The following is a 24919-nucleotide window of genomic DNA, read 5'->3' on the forward strand; positions in this document are numbered from 1 at the left end:
TTAAGCTTAAGCTTATACTTCTTTATTATGTAGAGAAAGAAAACATTATGAACTAATTAACTAAAAACCATATTAATAAAAAAAAAGACAATTTTCGTAGAATATATTGCAAGATGTGATGGATAATTTTGAGAAATTAAAAATTAAATTATGTACCACGACCTCGAAAGACGCCGATATAGAAACTTCACACTTGCATTGGTAACATTCCAAAATACTTATCGGCCACAATGTGTACTTAACCAGGTAAGTCGCTACTACTGCGTCTGTCTGTCTTTTGTTTTGTCCATTGTTGAGACGTTCAAGGAAGCAAGCGGTAACTTTTTTGACTGAACTCCTCAGACTATAATAAACAAAAAAATTATAATATACAATTCATGCCAGATTCATCTACCACTTGAATATCCGTAAAAAGATTCACTATAAGGAATAGAAAGTAACTTATAGATCGAAAGAAATATTTGCCCAATATCTGATGCATACATTTTCCAAGGCCTGTTCAAAAACTCACGTAAAAGTGATTTCAATTGAATTCTTGACGCGCAGACATTTAAAATATTATTTTACAAAACTAATAGATGGCGCTGAATATTGTCTTCTTATTTGCTCTTCTTCGAAAGTCTTTCACGAAATATCAAACAAATTAAAATATTTTTAAAAAATGTGTTTCCGAAAAAGTAACTTTTTGGTAAGCGAATATATTCGATATATGGTAACTGTAAGGTAGCAATATTGAGCCAAGAATATTTGATCACGACATGTTATAACAGGGGTGGTTGAAGTTATTAAATTCTAGTCTCGTACTCTTTAAGGAAAGAATTAAACTTTCAATTGAGCGTTTAAGCGGAAAAGGAAGATAATAGATGTACAACTTGTCTTGAGCCGTTTGTCTATAGACAGCTTAAGCGATACGTATTGGTGGAAATAAACAAAAGTAGATATCATATCGTAGGCTTGGGCATTTGCCAAAGAATTTGTGCCGACATTGTTCAGCCGATGTTATCTACTTTTAACAGAGTTCGTTTTCGAGCCAAAACACGTCAGTGTATCAAATACAATGAAAATATCTCAGAGAATATTATCTGCACAATGAACGCAAGAACACATGGACGGACATCAGACGAACGGAGAGCGGAAGCCTAACTTGATGCAAAAGGCAAGGAGCCTTGATCGGTCAGGGTCAGTTTTTCCGAGTGTTGCAATAGAATCTCATAAGTGATGCAGATCTCCAGCAGCCCGGTTTTCAAAACTTTGGCTTCGAAATAATAGAGCGTTCAACTTGGAACTTGGAAGTTGCGGTAGTAGTTAATTGATTTGCTCAGCACCACAAATAAGGTCCAAACTTATGTGCACTTTATGCGATGTTCGATGCGTATTTGCGTAAATGTCAAGCAAGCAATATGACAAAATCCACACATACACAAGTCTATATATGAAAAATTCCTTTAAAACTGACCAGATGCTAGGCCAATAATTCTTGGCATGTTAATTAATATAAGTACATACTTATACAAGTGTACAAACGTAAGGGACATTCATAACAAATCTTATAAACAAGAAAAACATACCCCAAGGACGTTTAAATTAAGTTGATCTGTTAAAAAAATTGCTAAGCAATTATAGAACAGTCGAAAAAAAAAAAACACAGACACAGTATGAATAAACCGCACATAAATTCTGAAACAACCACCGCTACCTTGTAAACATAACGATGCTATGAGAGGCGGAACATTTATCGAATCATTTTCGTATCGTGTTGTCTTAGTCTGACCGCTGTAATGGCACTTGCATTGACAGCGATGGCAAATGCTGAGCAGCTGAGTGTAAAAGCGAAAACCAAAAACGATTACATGGCGAACGAAGCAATTATCACTTTAATCCGAAACTGAACTAAAGCGGTCTGTGGTGGTAGAGCGAAATATGTTGAAAGGCATGTTGCTGCTTATGTCAAACAATAAATGCTAAAATATGGCATATTGATGATGCTTTAAGTGTCCTGGGAAACATTTTTCTCGTGGACAGACTTGAAAAGCAAAAGAAAGATATTGCGTTCATTTTACTAAACGTTGTCAAGTTAAACTTTAACATGAAAAAATTGTTTATAATAATAATAATAAAAGAGCGAAACGAGAGAAACAAACTCTGCTCAAAGTTGTTGTCGTTGTCGTTGTTGGGAAAGGTAACTATGATCTGTGTATGAAACTGAGATGCAATTTCGTTTATGGCCCTCTAGAGATTTACGCTGTTATTGTTGTTGTTGCTGTTGTTGTTACTGTTAGATAAAGATTCAACCAATTGTTCCATGTGACGAGAGGTTGTTTGTTGTTTCCTCTTCTGATGCTGCTACGCATAACTTATGCGATATATTTACGCGAACTTTTCGTTGAGTACTTGATGTTATTCCTCTTAAGGATATTATTCGACCATGCCTGCTTTGAAGCGATTATTCGGTCGTGGTTGGAAGCTGTTGTTCTATCTTAAAGTTGCGTATATTAAATGCGATTATTTTTTCATTTTCATTCGCATAAGTTTTCTTTTTCTTCTTCTTTATTGTATTAGTATAAATATATATGTGTGATAGTGCTTGGCTTTCTCATTTCTCATAGCGTCACCAAAGCGACTATATAATCATAACATTATTCGGCATTTTGTTGCTGCCCTAAGATGCTCATAAGATCGTAAATATTAGCAACAAATTACATCATAAAATCATTTGATTCGATTTGTTGACTGACGTTTTTTAGTTTATTGTACCAATAGTTGGATTTACTTTCTTTGCTATTTTTTTTTTTTTTTCTTTTTCTCTTACTTTCTCTCTGAATGGGTTATAAGTTGCGGAATGATATAAAATTAATTATTGTTTTCTTCAAATTGTCACATTTGATAGGAAAAGTTCTTTAATGGTTAGAAGATATTTTGCAGAAAAATTCCATTTTGAAAATAAACAATGAAAAGAAAAAAGTTATTTGCAACAATTCCAAAATTGACTCAAATACATTTGCAGGCTAAATTACACTCTTTGGTTGAAGTTTGCATATTTGCAGTTATTGCATAAAAAACGAACTAGAGGTTAAATCGACTTCAATCATCTCATATAAGCTATAGTAGGCAAAACAATTGCCATTGGGGAAAGAGAAGCAAGAAAATTATATTCGATGTGAACTGAGATGAAAAGGAAACTCATACTCTATAACATTGGATGGGCATGGTTGATTTAGAGTGGAAATTTATATTCTGTATGCGTTGCACTTTATGAGTAACAAGCAGAAAATACGGAAAGCGAAGATGTTCACAGCTTTTGTTGCATAAGCGTGTGAATGTTGCACGCGTATCCTTCGATCAGTTTATGTAATTTTCAATTTTCTCAAACAGGAGAATGTTTACAACAAGCATTACACGGGCGGACAGACGAACGGATGCTAATCATACTTTGTGAGGTCTCGGAAATCTCCTTCTGGGCGTTGCAAACGCTTTGCCAAAGCAAATATATCACTCATCCCTTGGTGAAAAGTGTGAAATCCAGAGGTGAGCAATTGTTTTCCTCTACAGGCTAGATCCAGAACAAGGCCCAAGTAACATTTAAAATTTGCCTTTCTGCACCGATTTGCCTTCTTTTTAAGTCGCTCATTTTATGGCTTAACGAACGGAAAAAAAAAAAACCTTAAGCAAATTTTGCGTTTAATAGCTGGACAGCTGAACGGCAAGTGGAGGCAGTTACTTTCTAAATAATATTTTTACATATTACGAACGCTTTTGTGTAAGTGAAAATGTGACTAATTTTACTTATATCGCTCTCGCTCTCTCTCTCTCTCTCTCTCTCTCTCTCTCTACTCAGCATTAGCAGTCCTAACTAAAAATAGTTAATATTCTACGATAGCCTATTGATGACTGAATACATCTGTCCTTTGCCTTCATCTTACTAAATAGTTTATGGCATAAAAGCTTGACCATGTTCCCTCGGTAATAATGAATGTGCTTTTTTTTCTTTTTGTTACGCCAACAACACCAGGAAGAGAAACAATACAAAAAAAAATATATATATATTTTGAATTTTTAAGTTCAAAACTGATCTACTGCATGAAAGCAAAGAAATATGTAATGCTTGTATGTGCGCGTGATATCTATCAGTGTCGAGCGGCCATTAGCAATTCCTGTCGTTGTGTGTGGTACGTCAGTATAAAATAAATGAAAAACATTTTTATATGCTTCATATAGATTCGATCTGATTACACAAAAATTCACCTTAAAATGGAAATATTTTTATTTTTATTTTCTTGGTTATTATGTTAAAAACAATGCCTGTTACTGCACCTCATGGTTTAATGTCTTGCAGCTGATTGGTAGCTTTTCCGAAACAGATACAAATGCACGTCATGTATTCGATTGCGTGCCTAATCTGTACCGGTTTTACTTCCATCTACTTTTATATTTCTTAGTGCAACATTTACCCACATATGTGTGTGTGCTTGTGAATATATATGTATTCAAGAGGCTAATAAATGTGTTGCATGTTAAAAGTCGGCTTATCGTGATATGAAAGCGGTGCGAGCACAACAAACCTACAAACCTGCCTGCCGTATAGGTATATATCTCTGTGTATACGTACATTAAAATGGTTGTGGCAGCCATTAAAATATCATTTACTAGGCATTCAAGCCAACTTGCTTGTGTGTTTATTGCTCTTCAACTATATGAGTCCTCTTATATCTAAAAAGGCTAACTAATAACGCATCTACAACATGTCTCTACAAAGTGTGATGTTTTTTTAGCAATAGTCTGCGCGTCTGCAAGAAAAATAAAGGCAAACTATAAGCTTAAAAATTTATTTGAACGACGATTTGAAGTAAGATAAATAATAAAAAAAAATAAAAAAAACGCGTGCAAAAACATAGACATGCGATTCCATATATATTTTTTTTTATTTTTTATTTTTTTTTTGCTTTTCTCATTTTTCATGCATTTTTCTTTTAATTATTTAAAAAACTCGTACCGCTTGGAGCCAGTAAATCTTCTAAATTCACGGTTGGTTCATTTGGGATCGATTCGCTCTGCCCGTAGATGCCTTTAATAATAAAATTAAATTTATTAATACATTGTAGAGACTCTTTTTTTTGTTTTGTTTTTTGTATTTTATTTGTATACAAAACGTGTAATATATTTATTTGAAGATCGATTCTACGCTGTAATGAATGGAAAGCGTAAATTTCGAATTTTTTTTTCCTATTACAAGAATAAGTAAATGACACGAAATTTCAAAAGCATAAGTGTAGTAAAAATAAATGATAGTCGGGCTAGGCCGATTGTTAGATACACTACAACACATCATCATCTCACATAATTCGTATTTTTCCCATAGAGCACAAAAATTATACCCTGTCTTCATATCGATTTGCCATTATGGAATCATATAGTCAAATATACGCTTACTTTCCGTAAAAATAATAGTGCCCAAGGGGTTCAAAAATTGAGGTGTTTGTGTTCAAAATTCAGCACACTTAATATTCATATTAATAATTACTCAATAAAATATTAAAACTTCGTTTTTTCCGTCATAAAAAACAAAATCATCACCATCCTTATATAGGGTAGAATCCAGCACTAGGCGCCGATGGTCCAAATTTTGCAAGGTTAGTTTTTATATCAAATTACTGCTATGCCTTAATTTTTAAAATTCAAATATTGTTCCCGCCAGTCCAAAGTTTTCACTCCAATTTGGAGCGCCGTAATACTCTTACTTGGCCACTTTTGTCGAGAAATTTTAAAAATTGCAAAAGCGGTCAGTAGCGTTCGTCCTTGGGTCAAACAAAGTCAGTTTACCAAAGTAGCTTGAACATAAATTTACATGGACAGACATCAGACCGCTGAACAGACAAAATCATTTTTCGAACTCATCAATATAATAAAACGTGGGTCTATCTTAAGTCCTTCCCCATGTAACATGCATCTCCACAAATTTAGCACAATGTATACCACAAATGGTGCAGAGTATAAATACATGTGGATATTTCAAGATGCCGACAGTCACCGTAAAAAGAATTCGTTCAGAGATACTTTTATTCGTAGAATTTATTTCCTTTGTCTAAATAAATTGCAGCAATAATGATAATACCCATGTGTACTGAATGACAAGTCAGTCCTCTCATCTTCATTCCAGAACGCCCCGTGAGTGGCAGTCTGTTTCAATTGCATTTTGGCGAACTTGACTTTCGGCACTAGCTGGTGAGGAAATCATCATTCGAAAGCTTAATTCCTGATTTATGGTGATTCATGGTAAGCCTATGTCCCGTTTATCAATTTAAGATCAGATTATCGTATAAATCATTTCATTTGGTTTCTAACTTCTAGCCAAAATCGGCTAAACACAGTTTGTTTCTTTTGCTTATCAGGCGGCACTTCATTTGCCCGCTCTTTACTTTGGTGCAGAGGAAATTCGTACACAAAGTCATAAATAAGGAAAACGCTGCTGTTGGGCAAAGCCCTTGCTTAGTTCATAATTTTTTCTACCAATGAACATGTGTTTGTCATTTTCTAACTGCATCAGGTCGGGATAATTTCTATCGGCCAACAAAAAGCTACTACCAATATTGGTAAGTCTTCGATAGCGGATTTGAATAGAAGGGTTAAAAGATAGTAGCTTTTTCTCTCCCTGCTAATGTCTCTTTCTCTCTTTCATTCGCGCTGCCTGTCTCCCTCCTTTTTATTCCCGTTACGTATACCTGAACTCTTTGCGAGCCAAGCTTTTTTTTTCCTTACACCTACCTGTTTAAGTAATTTGCAGAAAAGGCCTAAAAAGTGATCTCCATAAAAAAAAAAGGAATTATTCAGAATACGACTCATTTAGAATTTGATAGAAAGAAAACAATTATTTAATTATTTTAAACGATACAATGCATGGCTCGAAGTAATACAATGTCGTGATAGGAGGGGAAGGGTTTGAAGAAAGTTTAAAAAAAAAGGGACGAGAAAAGTTAAATTTCGCTAATCTGCAATACTGGATGCTTTGCCATTTCAGCAGAGTATCCTCTATAGACTGTACGATCAAGATTTTATCGTTGTATGTATTGTTGAGACTGATAATGGTATATTGAATTTATATGGACGTATGCAATACCCGGAAGGACTTCAAGTAAATCGACTTTTTACTACACCGACCGATTCAGAATCACTTTTTGCATCGATCTCACCTAGCTTGCTCGTCTGCCTGTCTGTCTGCCTTGTTTTCTTGCGCTCAACCTATAGATCGCAGTTTCTGGGATACTTTGAGGGAATTTGGCACATCGACGTGTTTTGGCCCAAGGATGCACGCTATTGAAAATGATTCGGATCAGACCACTTTTTCGACTACTCCCTGTATAAAACCTAATTCTGAAAAGTCGTCATATAAATAATTGTACTAAGCAAAGTACTGTAGGGTATTTAATGGTGGGCCGCAATTGGCCCAAATTTACGTTACCCCCAAAAATTGTTTAGACTTTGATGCCGATCAAGGATAAAGGCTCTGTAGAATTTCCTTCCCCATTGAAATCTGTGCAAAATTGTGATGTCTACTAACTGTTACATAAAAACCGTCACATAACCGTTACATAATAAATTTTTCGAAAGAAAGAGAAAATTTCATTTTAAAGACTTCTATCAATTAGTCAGCATTTGTACTACTCAAGCATAGGTGAATTTAGATTTCATGCTTATCTCGATTAAATTTTATTTAAGGTTTGATTAAATTTATGATTTCTTAAAATAATTACAACTTAATGTCTTAAAATAGTTTCATTTTTGCGAAATGTTATCTAATAGGGTTAAGTTAGGTTAAATAAAAGGAGAAACAAAATATAAAACGATTAAAAGGACGGCGAGGTGCTACACGTTAACCTTGCAAACTATTCAAATAAATAGTGGGATATACAATGTTTATTTACTAGAGTCAGGAGATGCAAATTTACAATATTTAAGTCATCCAATAAAATGAAAAGTCAACGCGTTATATATATATATATATATATATAAATATATATATAATGTGCATAAAATGATCATAAAATCGCAGAGTACCGACCGGTAAATAAATTGTAAATCTCTATGAAAACGCACCCAAACACACGCACAATTTAAAAGCCTTCATGAAATATATACGAAAAAAAACGGTGATTTATGGAGGGCATTAAAGTGAGAAAGAGAAGAGAGTAATTAAAGGCGCAAAAGAGAAAGAGAAAGAGAGAGAGAGAGAGAGAAAGAGAGAAATAAATAAAAACAATATGGGCTTGAAATAGATCTACGTTTAGTTGCGCGTGGTTGCGTACATGCGTGCGTGAGAGTTGACTGCATCGCTAGAGTGCGAGAGGGAGAGAGAGGGCGATTCTCGACAACTCATACTTGTGCCTGTTAATTACCTAATAATATTTGTTGTTTGTTGAAGCGCGTGTAAATTCTGTGGTTAAATAAAGGTTATGTGAGAGCGCGCGTTACCTTTAAATAATATTTCTTAACAAATAAATAAAATAATAACAATTATCATAAAAATAAGTTTACGATGGGAATTTAACTAACGACAATGACAAATTAAATGCTGCCTGCAGTCTACTAACTACACACATTCATATATGCATGCACATATATTTCGTACATCTAAATAATTTATTTATGATATTTAAGTCATCGGTTGTGAAATTTTATTAAATTTAAAAATTGTTTGATTCTTAATTATCTGAAATTTTCAAGAAAGCATTTGTTTTTCAAACATTCAATTAACATTCAATTGAATTGATTTCAAATTATATTTAATATGAATGACAATAACAACAAGAACAAAAAGCGGCAAGCGAGTAAGCCAATGTTTTCGACTGACGAATGTTTCGTCCATAATTTTTGCATTATGTTTACGATGAATTGCAGAACGCACTCGATACTCGAAAAGACGAAGTGACAATATAATGAATATCACATTTGGTAATTATTGATTAATACTCTTTGCTATAATGTTGTAGCTTAAGCCTTAGTTCCCCATCCCTACCTAAATCTTTACTGACGACTTTTAATACGGATTTGTTTAGAAAGAAAACCATCTCTGAAATTAATTTCATATTTTGATCTCGTTTTGTCACTTTGTCCTTACTTTTAACATCTATTAACATCTCTGCTGTTACGCGTTAACGTATGATGAAAACTCGTGCTATTTTTGACACTTGACAACAACAAAAAAAAAAGCACCTAATGATTTTTTCACGAAAACATAAATAAATTGCTGTGAGTGAGCAAGCTGTAAGTTAGAAGAAAATCGTATTCAATGAAAAAGGTGAAAATATCACAAAATATCTGAGAAAAGAAAGAAAAAAGATTAAAAATCGTTACTCGATAAAAGAAAAGTTCACCGAAAATTCATGCAAAAATGATTAATTTCACTATTTCAAAATTAAATTTTTATAAAAAGATTAGGTATAAGTGGGTATAAGTATATTCTAATTTTTATGATTCCTTTCATGTTCATCGTTCATCATCGTCAAGCTTCTCAATTATTATCTAATTAATTTGTTATTACTATTATTATTATATATTATTACTTATTGTTCATTATTATATTTATTATTAGACCCAAGTTCCCTTACTAGTATCTCAAGACTGAAAATATGTACAAAAAAAAAAATCTGTTTACTCTTCATCGATGATCTTCGCTAGAATTGCATTATTTAAGCATTTAACTTTGAGAGGATATGGCTGAACGTATATTGCGGCTATTCATACGTCAATGACTGTATGTCTTGTCCTCTTTTACTTTTTTTAAATAACTTTTATTAAGTGGGTGGGCAATTGGGAAGCCACGTTGATAAGGAATATCAGGGAGGGAGCTCAATGCAACTACAATCTCTTCAGGCCGAGCTTTTGAACGCCGTAAACTTGATTGTTTCTGTTGTTGTCGTTGTTTATAAATGTCAAAACCTAAGCTAAGAAAATATTACGAAAATAACTTCGGATAATAATATCGTTTCTTTAGTTAACCGCTTCTTTGGTGTAACCTTGAAGAAATTTATTCTAATGAGATTACAATATCTATTCAGTACTCTTCCCGCAGTGTATACACACTCTGCCACGAACGAGTCAAATCGATTTAATCTTCCCGCGGCCTCACGAGTTGTTATTTAGCAGGTTATATCAATTAATACTGTAATGTTGTCTTCATCAGTGGTGTACATTCAATGGAACGATTTTCTGCCAACACACACTTCGATAGTCAGAAACTAGGAAAAGAGAAGCCGCTTTATGGCTCCCGATATCGTGTAAAGTCAATGGCAATTTTACAATCGAAAGTTCTTCTATTCGGCAGCAAGCAAAGTGTATACTTTGTTGGCAACTGTAGGCTCATCACTCTTCACACGAAATGTATAAGCCACAACTATCGGGAACCATTCCACGGTCGCTAATTGGAACTTTCCACATTTGATAGGGAGCTAAGTAAAAAGCGCATTGCGTAGAGTTAAACTAACTTTTCGGCAGATAAGCCCTATTGCTACACAAACTGTTCAATTAAACAACAACAATGTTATCCCATTCTTATGTTCAATAAATTTCCATAGTTTTAAGGTTCTTTGAATCGCATGAATTTTCTTTAAAATAAAATTCTCTTCATTTTTGGATTCTTTTTACAAAATCTATTCAAACGTTGTTGCATTTATTCTCATGCTAAAGTCCATCTTAATTACATTGTTATTAGATTCATTGTATAACCATAGCTGCATATAAAGGAACGAATTTCTTACATAATAAAGCAAGTTTCATGTATCTTGCGCTAGGAGATAGATTTATAAACTCGGAATTTTGTTTGATTGCGCTAACGTTGCCATCTAACCTAAGAAACACTCAAGGTTTTAAAAAAAAAGCTCGTAGCGTTTTTTTCACCGGATCTCACAAAAATTTTTCTTATATTTTTTAAAAAACGTAAAACAAATTAAGTGGTAGTGCGAACCCAACTTTTCAAACTTTTATGACGCTTTTCTTTATTAATTAATGCGGCGTTGGCTGGTCGGTCGCGCGTTCCATCTTTTATTGAACATTGCATCCATTCATCCAAAGATGCATAGATGCAAAGTAGCTTTCGCGCAAGGCGCACATTAATTCCGTACATTTGAAATGATTTGCGGGCTTTGGTCGCACTAGTTGTTGATAGTAAAGGAGTAAATCAACCATTGAGCGAAGTTGGAGACACCCAAGATTGCCAACGATTGCCTTCCAATCGCGTTAACCACAAAACATAAGCACTTAGGTAGTAATATTTTTTTCATTCACATTTTTCGCACGTTATTATCGTCCATGATCCAGTTTTCGTCCTCAGTCATTTGATGTAAATTCGGTGCAATAAATTTTTTGCTATTAATTCATGTAATATGCAAGTATTGAGCTCCTCTTTGTAATGCAAAAGTTTTGGAACTGTTCCAATGGTCAGCGTTTAATTCCGTCGCGATGTTTGCAGACGAAAATGATTTCGCACTTTTGTAAAAAGGTTCAACGATTTTGTCAACGGCTTTTCGGGCAGAGCTCAACGTGTTGGGGGCATTAAAGTTTTAAAAATGGAAGCCTTTTGTAATGACTTTGACACGAGTATTTAGCGCTATTGTAATATATAGTAAATGTTTGCAGAATTTTGATTCACTTCCGAATTTCCCTTTTTTTCAATTATGCCTCCTACTCGCTATAATATAGCTTTGCCGAGTTAGTATTACTCGAGTACAAACTTTTGCTTAAACTTGTTGTATAGATTGAATGGTAACTGCAGTACAAGTCCAGCACCCCTAGCACACAAAATTTTAACTAAACAATGGTTTTCCACAGTTTTTTATTGCTTTTATTAGCTTAATTTTCTTTTTTGTGCCGACGCCGGCGAAAGAGGGATAGAGAGGAGCGTATGTTGCTTAGTTTCGGCGGCTGGAATTACGTTAAAATCGTGCTCCTGGACATATTAAAGATACAGTAAACAAAATCAATTTTGAACAGAAGGAGCCCATTATTATTTTGCACACGCGCTTGCCATTCAATCTGTGTATAGTCAGTGCATATCCCTGATAAAAGCTTATCTGAAACTTTTCTCACTCGACCGTAGCTAATGCAACTCTATTGACGAGAAGAAGATATTTACAAAAAAAAAAAAAAAAAAATCTATCTAGAAATAGCCGTAAATTTTGCTTTCCATCATAGTGTTCTTTATAAGTGAATAAAGCATATCAATAAATTAAATATGTATAAAAAAAAGGAAAAGAAAACGATTAATTATAAAAAAGTTTTATTTTTAATCCCAAAGCGACAAATCATTGAAATATAATCAAATCAAAAAAATTGATTTTTTACACAAACATCAAAAACAGTAATAAATTATATTTTTTGACAGTTCTTTCGTTTTCTTATAAAATTTTTGTAGGTATGCATAGTTACGTATCTCTCTTTACATATACATACATATATATATATGTGTAGCACGAAACATTATATGTGTAGCACGAAACATTATATGTCAATTTTAATGACACCCTATCACATGTCATTTCAACTGAAGGAATTTTTATGTTAAACTACATACGTTAGAAGACAATTCCACACACTACATATAACGATTGAAAACTACCCTTCAGTGCTATTGATATATATATATATATATATATATATATATATTTAAACAACATACTGACACATCACGCACACACATAAATAATTTTTATTTAATCTTTGTCACATACACACAAGAACAACTCCATATTTGTTTGCTTTTGTGTTACCTAAAGTGTATGTATGGATGTGTGTGTGTATATATATGTATATATAGCTTTGCGCAAATGTTTGCAATTGTTCGATATTTTACAAATGTTTAAATAAACGATTTATTTAAGATAAGCGATGGTTTGGTTTAAGCAATGACAGGAAAATGGCCAAACACATACATTCACATTATTAGTTTTTATCAATTGCGTTGATATCTATCTGTCTATTTATATATGTACATATATATATATATATATAGATATGAGTAAGTATATGTGTGACTCTTTTCAGTATAATTCCAACTTCGTGGCTCTTTCTTGCACGCACTACAAGAGGTGTACTTGGCTTGTATAACATAGAAATATTTCTCGTAAATTTTATAAATTCTATTCTGTAGCAGAGTCCGTGTACGGATCATAGCTGGATTCAAATAGCGCATCGACAAAAATTGCGATCATATTTGTGTAACGCATTAAAAGAAGCTCGAATAACAAAATGAGGGAGATGCGATGTTGCCACCTTAGGATGGATACTAAGCGAAGTCCGTCATTTGATTATTCACCGATTGAATAGGAAAAATTCACGGATTTTCATTTGCGAACAGTTTACCGATCAGTAGGACATATAATTGTTTGAGCGATCATCGTTTAAATTATGAGAAATTCTTGTTAAAGGGTTTACCTGCTTGCAAGCTGATGCTCCACAATATTTCAATTTTAAACTTTTGCATTTTTTTGCATCAAACTAAATGTTTCGATTTGAATGCGCGACGGTATATAAATTATGAAAAATCTTCGTGATTTTTATATTTACTTTATATGCATTTACCTAACTTGCTTAGCCAAGATACGTCGAACTTATTAGCCGTATCAATTATTACATAATGCTATTATAGTCGAATGATCAAAAAATTGAATGAATAAAATGTCAAATGCTCGTTAATGTCTAATGTTTTGGGTTTTCATTGAGAAATAATTCCAGCCTTTCTTTCGTTGCGAATTTGATTGTGAAACACGAAATGCTTAGGATATCGATACTGTTATCGTCCATTATCGTCCGAAATTTCTTTTTGTTTTCAATGCAAACCCAAAAGTGAACTTTGCTAAGCTTATTACGGCAATAACAACAACAACAACAACATGTTAAAACATAGCAGCATACTTTTGTATATGAATATTTTTTCCATTCTAAAAGCAAAGAATAGAAAAATAATGCATGTAATTAAAGGTAAAAAGTTTAACGTGTTTTGAAACTAAAAAATTGGTAAGCGAAGAAAAAGAAGTCGATAAGTTGGAAATTTTTATTAATATAATCATAAAGAGGGTGGAAAAAAATAGTAACACCTTTAGCGGAAATGTCTTATAGTTAACCACTTCGGCACATAAGCATTAATAATAATAATTATTTAATTATTTTCGTCTTTATATAATGCACTTGTGAATAGGAAAATTATTTAAATTTACTTTTTTTCCTTTGACTTGGTTTTGTTTTGCTTTTTTTTTGCTGTGCATAGCACCTCAACAATAACAATATTGACCGTAAAACCACCAATAAATGTTAATTGCCATTCATCAGATATTATTTATAGCTCATTAAGCATACGTATACGCATGCGTAAGGACGCACATTTGTTTACCTGAACATGATACGTATATTGAATATCAACAGGGCACATTTTGTAACAACTAGAAATATATGTAAATATGTATACATTAATGCATGTAAATACATACATATATTTATAAGACACACACATACAAGATGAGAGTGGTGGAAAAAGTGTACGTGTTTGTGGGGTATCGTTTGAGTATATAAGCGCCAAGGATGCATGCTACCGGTACGGGCTAGCATCATAACAAAAAAATAGACCCACACAGGCACTTGTACAGATGTCTCTAGGTGTTTTACGTGGACGCACTATCGTGAAGGCTTAACTCCACGGCGTCCGACGGTATACGAACTTTGAAAACGTACACGCGATTAATCCCCGTGCCGAGTGCCAATGGGGACAATTATGACAACGTTTCGCCTTCCCCTGGTGGCGGCGATACCTATCTAAAATCTCTGTCTGTCTTTTGGGTCAGACAATGAGACTCCACACCGAGCAAAATCTGGCAGTTCTCGCTGCCAGGCCTAAGTTGAAAGATAACTTTTGCCTCTCCTGGTATGAGATAGAATTATGTGTACACATGTGCATATAAAAATAATTACTATAAATGCTTCTTCTTCATTACATTCAAAATGAATTTAAAAACCAACAGCGGTATAGCACCACCAGAGACTAGACGCATAATTTTAGCAACAAAACTTTTATATAAAGCGCGAACACCTTCGTCGCGATATGATAACAGTATTCCGCTGTGTGCCGATTTGTATTTGATAACACCCGGTTGAGCTTGTGGACATTGTATGGGCGAGATTTGACGACGGTAGACTGTCAGTAGACATTCGAAAGAATTTTTTGAAGTTATTATCGGATACTGACGACGTTGTAATGACTCTGCGATGGAGAAAGACCGTTAAGGCCCTCAATAAGTTCATAGAATGATATATAGACATCACTGCAATTAACCAGCCTTCAAAGTAAATATGTGAAAATTTCGGAATAAGCTGCCGATCATCAGTTCACAAGTTCCGATTGTTTAAGTGACACTACATTTGTTTTTGTAAAACGGCGGAAAAATCTATAATACGTTCACCTAGATTACCGACTGCGGGTGCACGTACATGTGTGTTTTCCTTTTGTTTCTATATAAATGCATATATATTTATGGAGTGGATCTTCATACTAGTATTTACATACATTAAAGTAAAGCTTTTAAGAAGAATGAGCAAACATGCAACACGAAAAGGTTTTAAGAAAGGGAATTCAATTAAAAAATCGTTTCGATTGTCCTGCCCTCCCGTTGTGTGGCAAAGCAAAATTTTCATCAATTCCAACCAAGTTTTAAAAGCCATAAAGATAAACCATGGTGGTATCGACATTAATTAAGCAATTGTTATAATTCGCACTGAAAACTTACTCTACTCTTCGCCTTGAACTCATACGCATGGAGGCAATTTGCATTGATAGCAAATTCGCTATTAAAAGGACCGAAAGAATACAAAAAAAAAAAAAAAATTCATTTCGTTTTTCCATTCACTATCCAAAAATAAAGGTCAACTAATTTTATCTTTTCATTTGCTACGCGCATTACGGAAAGAGTGGGAGATATATGTACGGCATTAATTCTGAAAAATTCTTTTTGTAGTCTGCAATAGTCTGCATAATAAATCCCTTATCTCTGGTTTTCCTATTAACTTGCTTTAGCGAAAGGATGTCACCATTAGCCAATAACAACAACATGCGCAGAACTTTTAAACACCAATCTCTTCCCATTATGAGAAGTTTATCATTTTTTCTGAAGATTATTTTCCCGTAATATCTGAAAAACTAACATAAGCCTTGCCAACTACACACCATTCGTAACCAATATTTATTAGCTCTCCAATTCGGATCTGGAAGATTTGGCTTATTAAAGCGAAAATTTCATCTTCAATTTTAATAACTCGAAAATTCCAACAGCAGACAGAGCATCGAGCACACATCGCATCATGCGGATTAACTAGTGGACGATCTCTCTGAAGAATGAAACGCAAAAGATTCGAATTCTTTTTTTTTAATATTAGAAAGTAACAGATATCTCCGATTGCATGTTTCGCATGGATGGATACCTTGGACTCCGTTAATAAATAGCAGTTGATTGGAGCGAGACAGCAATTGATTAAAAAATCAGTGAACTTCACTTGAAGAAAAGTTTTTTTGTCTAAGACAAGTTTTTGGGTCGATTGCGTGTTTGATTTAAAATGATTTGTAGCTTCGCTTCGTTTTGTCTTTGAAGTAATAAATGTTTGGAATTCTAAACTTTATGGCTCTAAAGAGACAGATATGCAGCACGAGTGAGGCTAATGATGTTCATAAAATCATTTTGTATTGACATTAGCGCATCAAAGAGTTGAAGAATAAATAAATAAAAATATCGACAATCTAATAAAATGCTGCTGCGAAAAGCCATAACCAACCGCTTACCAGTGCATATATGTATGTGTCTGTGTCTTTTCTTATAACAAAAACGTAAAGTTAGTTTCTTTGAAAGCTTCGCTTTGTTTGTCTTAATTATGAACAATAAAAGAAAATTTGACAAATCTCAAGTTGTGTCTCTTCTATGTCTTTTCACCGTAAAATTCTTTTATGTTCCGACGAAACGTTAAGAGCGCCCACTGCTTATCGTAGTAGCGCACAATTAGAAGATGTTGAAGAAATTCGTTTGACCAGACTTCCATAAGTTAGTTAAAGATTCAAAGATTATGCTTTACAGCATCACGCGTTCATTAAAAATGATCATATGGCATAAAGAGTAACATTAAAATTAAATAAGAAGAGAAAGAAGGAAAAAGCTTACCAGGTTTGGGTTGCGATGGATAAGACGGTTTTTTCATCCAGTCGTAATACTGATTTTTAATAGGTGACGTACGATTATTATTGTTATTATTGTTGTTACTATTATTATTGTTCAAAGCACTGTTGTTATTATTATTGTTATTGTTAATAACCGTTGGACTATTGTTTAACTGATGGCCAGCTGTTTGATGTGGCGACGATGAGCTGGTTGGAGCTCCTGGGCTCGAAATTTCACTTCCACTCACCGTAATCGGGGGTGAGGGTAGACCTTCGGGAAGATGTTGCGATTGCTGCTGTTGCTGTTGTTGTTGTTGTTGTTGCTGTTGCTGTTGCTGCTGCCGCTGCTGTTGCTGTTCAGTGAGCCCAGCAATAGTTTCATTAAGTTGTGTATTAGCCGAAGAGGGACCAGCAGAAGCAGCACTGCTAATACTACCGGAACTAAGAGAACTAGCAGAACCACCACCACTGACAATCCCACCGCCAGCACTTCCCAAATGATGCTGTTGCATTAATTGATGCGTGGCACTGGCATTTTGAGTGAAATTCTCAACCGACGACGGAGAATGCCATTCGGAATTCGCAACCGGAGCTGAATGGAACATTGTATGATTATAGTACATCGGATGATGAGCAGCATGCGAGGTCTCCATATCACTCAGGTATTGATGATTAGGTGGTGCATGATAATTGGAGGCCCATTGCCATTGGCCGGGATATGCCAAATTGGTGGGATTATGTTTTTGCGAATATTGATAGTAGGAAACCATGATGAGAATTTGAGAAATTTACTTAAAATTTTTACAATGAACTTTGTCCAAAAAGTTTTTTATTTTTCCAATTTTTTTTTTTTTTTTTTTTTTTTTTTAAATTAAATTATTTACATTGAACACTTTGCTGCTTCAGCTTAACTCAAATAAATAAATAAAAGTAATAAAAAAAAAAAGACAGAAAAATCATTTATTTAACATATTAGGTTTATTTTATAAAATTTCTATTTATTCTTTACACAAATTGCAACTTTTTCTAGATCACTGATAGATTTTCTTTTCCACTGCGCTTTGTTTTTTCTTTTATTTTCACATTCTTCTTACTTGCTTCTCTCCCTCTCTCTCTCTCTCTATCTTTCTCTTTCTCTCTTGCTATCTGTCGCTCTCTTTTAATCCTCTCTTTCGAATGAAATCAGTTTAGGACTTTAGTTTAGTTAGGGAGAAGTAATTAAACAAACACTTTATTTAGTTCACAATAGTTATTTACAAAAACAATGGCACTATAATGAATATATATTATTATTGCTTTACAATATCGGCCCGTTATGCTAAAGATGAGAGTAGGCGAACAATTCGATTACACCGATTAAGTTTATGGGGTTATAGGGCTGCAAAATTATTATTATTTTATTTTGATTGTTTTGACTCGTAAATATTTACATTAGAAGAGAAGAGACTGTTTCTTCATATATATATGTATATATATATTTTTTTTTTTAACTTGTTATATCTTTTGTTTTCATTGCGGCGATGCACAAACGTTTATTAGCGTTTAACGTACAATAAAACACTGAAACTAAAGATGATTCAGTGCATGCTTGTCAACTTTTATATATCGGTATCTTTTCTTTTGTTTTTGTGAATTAAATGCCGTAACCGTAGCATAGTAGAGTAGAGTACTTGGCTACAACTACGCACTGAATCGAGTGTTAATACAAATGAATTTGTTAGCTGCACACTTTCGAATACGATAACAACGTCCTTATCTCGCAAACGTTCCAAGAGCGAATTTTACACTTATATTTATATATATATATATATATATACGTAGGTGTATGGGTTAGAAAGAGTGAAGAAAATTTATTACCAGCTCTGCTACTCTTGTGGCCGCGGATTACAACCCTGCATTGGCAACGCCTTTAAATGGCTGCTGTTGGTTTAATTTCAAGATGGCTTGCATTTTAAACAATTTCCTATTGAATGCAGACACACTCTCTCTCGCTCTCTCCCTCTCTCTCGTTTTCTTTTCTTTCCTTCTTGTCTTTTTAACTAACTATATTTTACTGGACTTGTATGCATATTGATATATTGATATATGTGTATATATATATATATATATGCATGTATGCATATTTAGATAACTCCACCTTTTTTTTACCTTTAAAATAGTTCGGGGAATGTTAATGACGGAGGTACTTTGTTTTCTTTCCTTTTCATTTTTTTAATATTTGAAACAATACTTAGATGTAGCAGCACATACGTGCATACGTATGCATATAAGCACGTCATACCATATCCGCAATGCAATGCATGCAAAGGTATTAAGGCGTGTTTAACCATCAGTCACGTTGCAAAATTTTACATTTTCAAATCATTTTTTTTTCTTGTTTTTTTTGTTTTTTTTTTTTTGCTTTCAATTTTTTCATTAGTTAAACATTTGCTTCATTACTCGAGATGGATAATTATTTGCCAGAGCATTGCGTAATTAAGGGTCATAAATGCATACCTAGATAGATGTGTGCGCACGCAAACTTGAATATATAATAATGGATTTATACACACATGCACACAGGCTTGGGCACATTTCATTCATTCATTGCCATGATCCCATAAATTTCCAAGTTTTATGAAAAATTTTATGCAATTATTAAATTTTTATTATGATTTCTTTCTCTTCCTTTTCTTTTCTCTCTCGCTCTCTCGCTCTCTCGCTCATGCTCCTGCTAGCCCAGCTAACACATACGTTGTGTGTATGTGCTTTGCGGATTATAATTATTATTATATTTTATTATTATTGCACTTTTTTTTAATAGTCGTCGCTATATAAATGAGATTAGTTTTCTTCATCTTCTTTTTTCTCTTTTTTTTGTTTTATTTTATTTTATTTTATTCTTTTTAGCTAATATGCGATTAGATTAGTATATAATTACTTTGTGAAATGCAAAACAAAAAAAATTATTAAAAACTGCATTTTAGTTTCACATTTAGATTGAGAAAAATTCTTCGAGGAAATGTTTTTAAAGTAATTATGTGAACAGTGTTTTCTAATGATGAGTTCAGCAAGCACTTGTTAAAAGGGGAAAAAGATTTTAATATTATAAATAATCATCACTTGGCTGACATTTGATTTTTGGTAACTTGTTAACACTAAAATTGAGAATACCTTGTATTTTGCTCTCCCCATTATTATTGTCTACTACTGCTACTACGGTTAACAAAAAGTTAAGTGAATTTACTTTTGAAAATATCTTTATTTATTCGCCGGAAACAATTTCATCGCCTTCAGACTACTCTCCCGCCGACCTAATGCACTTAGCCTAACGTCAATCGGGTAAGTCTTTTGCCTGGATGCCTTTGAATACTCTCTCCGATCTTTCTCAATCAAGTCGAAGCTATGTCTCTGGAGCAGTTTGTTGAGTTTGTTGAACAGCCAGAAGTCGAGCGATGCTAACTCAGGCGAAAACGATCATTGACGAATTACACGGATCGAGGTTTTGTTTGTTCTTCGAACCAAAGCTGACTTCGTCTGTTAAAAGCACAAAGCTCCTTTCCGAACGGTTTGAGATTAATTCAAACTAAGCCCCCGCCATCAGCAAGATCTCTGATTGTCAGTCGATAATTTAAGAGCAGCAAACCTTTGATTTGCTTGACATGCTTTCCGTCGGTTGATGTTAATAGTCGCTGCTCGTCTTGAACTCAAGTTCTCAAGTATCTTTGAAGTCTTTGTAATATCTTTCTGCGTCATAGTTTCGCCTTTTGCGACATCCTCGACGAATATTCATTTTGCAAACAAAATTTAATGCAATTTCTTTGCTCGACACAAAGTCACGTTTTTACGTTTACAGAAGGAAATGTAACACTGCAGCGTGAATGCCATGAAACTCCACATAGATGCCAGAGACAATATTCACCGACCGACTGATCCGTCAAAAACTAGTTTCACTATTTTACAATACCCGGGGTCTTTAAATGAAAAATTCACCTTATTTTTTGATTATTGACAATAGCTTATGTTTAAGGTGCGGACTTAAGATTAAGTTTAGGTGACGCATAACATATGAAACAATAATGTGTTCTTTTTAATGTTTTTTATGCGCAAGTTCCTTAATTTCCTTTTTTCAAATGCTATAAAGGAGATGTTAAAAAGCAATCAATTTTTAAGACTATCTTCAATATCCAGACATGATGTTCAAGTAAATCGAAACGGTTGAAAGACTTTCGTATCTCCAAGAAGTTCGATATCCGCCATTGTCGAGTTGAGGATTTAGCAAAGCAAGCAGAATGTTTTAGCCATAAGAGCCTTGTGGAATGTAATTAAAGTTGAGAAAAAGGACTATAAGCTTAAGAAGTCGCTTGGCATCCGATCACCTTTGATCGTTAAACTAATTATCTTCATATTTTATGTTAAATTTCAAACAAACTTTAGACTTTTTAGTAAAATGAACAAAAACGGAGAAAACATTTTAATCAGCGAAAGAAATCTGAAAGCATTGATGAATAAATTCTGAAAATTCTCGTAATACTTGAAAATGATTTGAAGTGAAAACAATTTTTGATCATTGATATTCAAATTAAACTTTTAACAAGACACTTCGACAGGGACCGCAATAGGTTTTCTCAAATAATTAATTTACCAAAAACAAAAATATGCGTGAAATTTCTCCGTGAGAACTTTCGAGTTTGGGCAATGCAATGAGACGAGCACTTCTGCTAACATCCGTCACCAGAAAGCTGCTTTAAGTTAATTGATCAAAGTCCGCCGTTTTTTTTTTTTTTTTTTTATTATCCATCTTATTACAAAAACCAACAAGAACCGATTGATGGTGGATTAAGGACTCGCTCTTATCAGTAGAAAGTTTACGGCCATGAATAAAGTAAACATTTTTCTTACAATCAAATGGAAGGCTTTGTGATTCTGGAATTGCTTGTCGAGCAACATATTCAAATCACGATCGAATTTACTCGATATCGGGAGCCAAAAGCCCGCGTCAAGCTGGTGTAACGTTGATGATTTTAAATCCTTATGTAACAATTTTTGATGGAAGTTTATCATATAACTTTGTTTAAATTATGGAGGAAAGGCGTTACTCTTTTTCTACAAATATGGGCCAAACTATATAAAATTAATCTATTTAAGTTTTACATGGAAGTAAGTATGTTGTCCAGGTCAAGTTATCTGGAATTTTAAGTAAATTTTGTTTTTATTATTTATTTCGAAGGAAATTACAGCTGAATCCTTATAGCCAAGTCTCCAGGACAAGTCTCTCCACTTTGCGTGACCTTTTGAGTTATTCCAACCAAACTCAAGCATCATGAAGGAAAACTATCGACAACCACTGATGTCATTGAGATGAAAATTTGGCGCAGTATACGAAAAAGGAATACGACCTTGTTTTCCAGCATGACAATCTCTGACCCTCGCACCTCAAATACCTTTGAGGTGGTGTTAGTAGCATTGAGCTTTGCTCCTCACCCTTTCCTGCAGACAATGATTGATGTTTGTTTCAATCGGTAATTTATGGCCTTTGTAAGCTATGTGAGATGATGATGAACGATATCCAACACAAAAGTCCTTTCGCAGTTAGTCCGAGCCGAAGAGACAAAGTCTTTGAAAAATGTAAGAGATCCTCCAGCTTATGGCTTGTGGAATATCACCTGACCGTGACCGGAATTTAAGGAAACATTTTATATGGCACAGATCAAATTTCATGTTTTCTCAAGTATGAGAGTAAACACAATTTTATTATTGTATATTAATCGCATAATTTGTTAAGTCAATAGAAAATGCTATGTACAGACATTATCATCGAAGAGCGGCAAAAATACAAAGCAAAATAAAAAAAGACTGGAAAAAAGTACTTGTCACTTAAACTTGGTATCTAATAAAAGACATAAATCGTCATGTGTCGCTAACTAACAACAAAAAAGTCGATTGATAACGACTGAGAGAGAATTAAGCAGAAAGAGTTTCCAAATAATTCTTAATTTTTTGATTTCATATAAACGAACAGTTTGAACTCGGATCGCTGCCGTTCATTTTATGCGGGCCAAACAGCCTTTAGCGACAGGACTTATTCAGGTCGTGTGCAAAAGTGGCTTAATATATTACCAATATAAAAATAATCAATGCCGTTGTGGAAGGATATAGAACACTGTTTATGGGAGTTCGATTTACGCAACTCTTCTTTTTTCACTAAAATAAGTTGGACCAAGGCGACCTTAAAAAAACTAAATCATTTTGGAACATGCGGATGCATTTTAAAGGCATTTTCCCTTTGAGGGCTAAAAAATTTCCCAAAATATCTCGTAAACTGTAGTCAAACAGAAATGCAGATCAAAAGGCAGACGGACAGACAAAGCTAAATTTAAAAAAATTATTTTGAAATTATTGATATAATAATAATGGGTGTTGCATATAAGAATATAGTAAACCACTTAACACGTTTTACTTGTCAACCGACGATAAATGGGCAAACTTAATACCAAAGGCGGTATAGGGTAGAATAACTGCTTTTGGTATCTTTTCTCTGAAACCTGTAAACTTACATAAGTTGTCTAAGAGGAAGGAACTAAAATTGTATCTTAATAAAATGCATGGAAACGCCCTCAGATCGAAATCTTTCATTAACCAAAAGTTGCTTGCAGTGAAAGAAGCCATACCTTTACACTATTAAGGATAATTGGCTTCCGAATTCCGATCTGACTTCCATGCTTCCTCACACTTTAAAACAAAGCTTGGAGTTCCCTACGTCACGCCTTTTTCAGGAACCTTTAGGAATTACTACGATTATGATGGTGTCCATATTAAATCATATCAATGGTTGAACTCATTGAAAGGTAATACTTTACTTAAGGATAAGTGTGACACTGTGTGAGAGGCTTTTTAAAAGATTTCTTTTGCGATAAAGGGGGAAAGGAAACAGAATAACAATATTTAAGGGCTTATTAAGCATACTTTCCAGTGCTGGTAAAATGGATTTAAAAATAGAGAACCGGGGCGATTCTCGTGAAGCATCTGCAGTTAAATGGACTTCGCGGCCTATGTCTAATTGAAATCGGACAAAAAGAAAGGACTATTCATAAACATATTTTTTTGTTACAATCAAGTTTTTCTTATTTTTTTCTGTTGGTCTGGTGTTCCACGACCATAAAACTGCCCTTCGAAGTTTTCTTTCATTCTCTTTCGTACATATATTAGAAACAAGATCGCACTTGTTATTCTTTACATGTTGCGAAATGATAAGGAAAACGGTAAAATTCAACTAACAAACCCTTTGCCAACTTTCGAGTCGCTCTCAGCCTCACATTTACTTCACTTAACTTGGCTTAAGGAAGCTGCGGTAATGTGCTTTGTCTTGGAACTGCTTTCAAATCAACATAATTAGTTTCTAAAGACATCCGTTGGTGTATTAGAGAAGTAAGATATAACATTAGTCTGCAAGTTCCTAACTTGTACTCATAGTGCATGCAGGTGGTATAGTAAAAAATTTTGTACGACTAACTAGTGTTATACAACACATGTTATAGAAAGTACAAAGCATTTATTTAGCAAAAAAAAAAAAAAAAAAAATTGATTTCGCGCTAAATTTGTAATGCCTGTCAAACTTGAAGGTCGATTGATTGGATGATTCCAACTTGTTTTTAAAGATCGAAAAGCAACCCATAAAAGCTATTTCATGGTGAGATACTAACTAACTGTTATAGCCTACCATTTCTTCTCTCAGTAGGCATACTACTGAGGCTACTTAATGAA

General features: G+C 33.9%; 1 protein-coding gene and 1 long non-coding RNA gene across 2 annotated transcripts in view; one reads left to right on the top strand and one right to left on the bottom strand.

Annotated features, from left to right (window-relative positions):
* Nucleotides 1–18792, bottom strand: part of LOC119633160 (homeotic protein caudal) — a 29856-nt gene extending 11064 nt beyond the window's left edge. Inside the window, exon 1 of the mRNA XM_038026505.1 lies at nucleotides 17181–18792. Within this exon, the coding sequence (XP_037882433.1) occupies nucleotides 17181–17946 (766 nt within the window). The 5' untranslated portion in view covers nucleotides 17947–18792. The remainder of the gene's footprint in view (nucleotides 1–17180) is intronic.
* Nucleotides 18793–20173: 1381 nt separating this feature from the next.
* LOC119633161 lies at nucleotides 20174–21502 on the top strand. Its single transcript, XR_005246854.1, has 2 exons — nucleotides 20174–20299; nucleotides 20453–21502. It is a non-coding gene; the product is annotated as an uncharacterized LOC119633161 (long non-coding RNA).
* Nucleotides 21503–24919: the final 3417 nt, after the last annotated feature.

The sequence above is a fragment of the Glossina fuscipes genome, unplaced genomic scaffold (genome assembly GCF_014805625.2).
Source record: "Glossina fuscipes isolate IAEA_lab_2018 unplaced genomic scaffold, Yale_Gfus_2 2, whole genome shotgun sequence".
Taxonomy (NCBI): domain Eukaryota; kingdom Metazoa; phylum Arthropoda; class Insecta; order Diptera; family Glossinidae; genus Glossina; species Glossina fuscipes.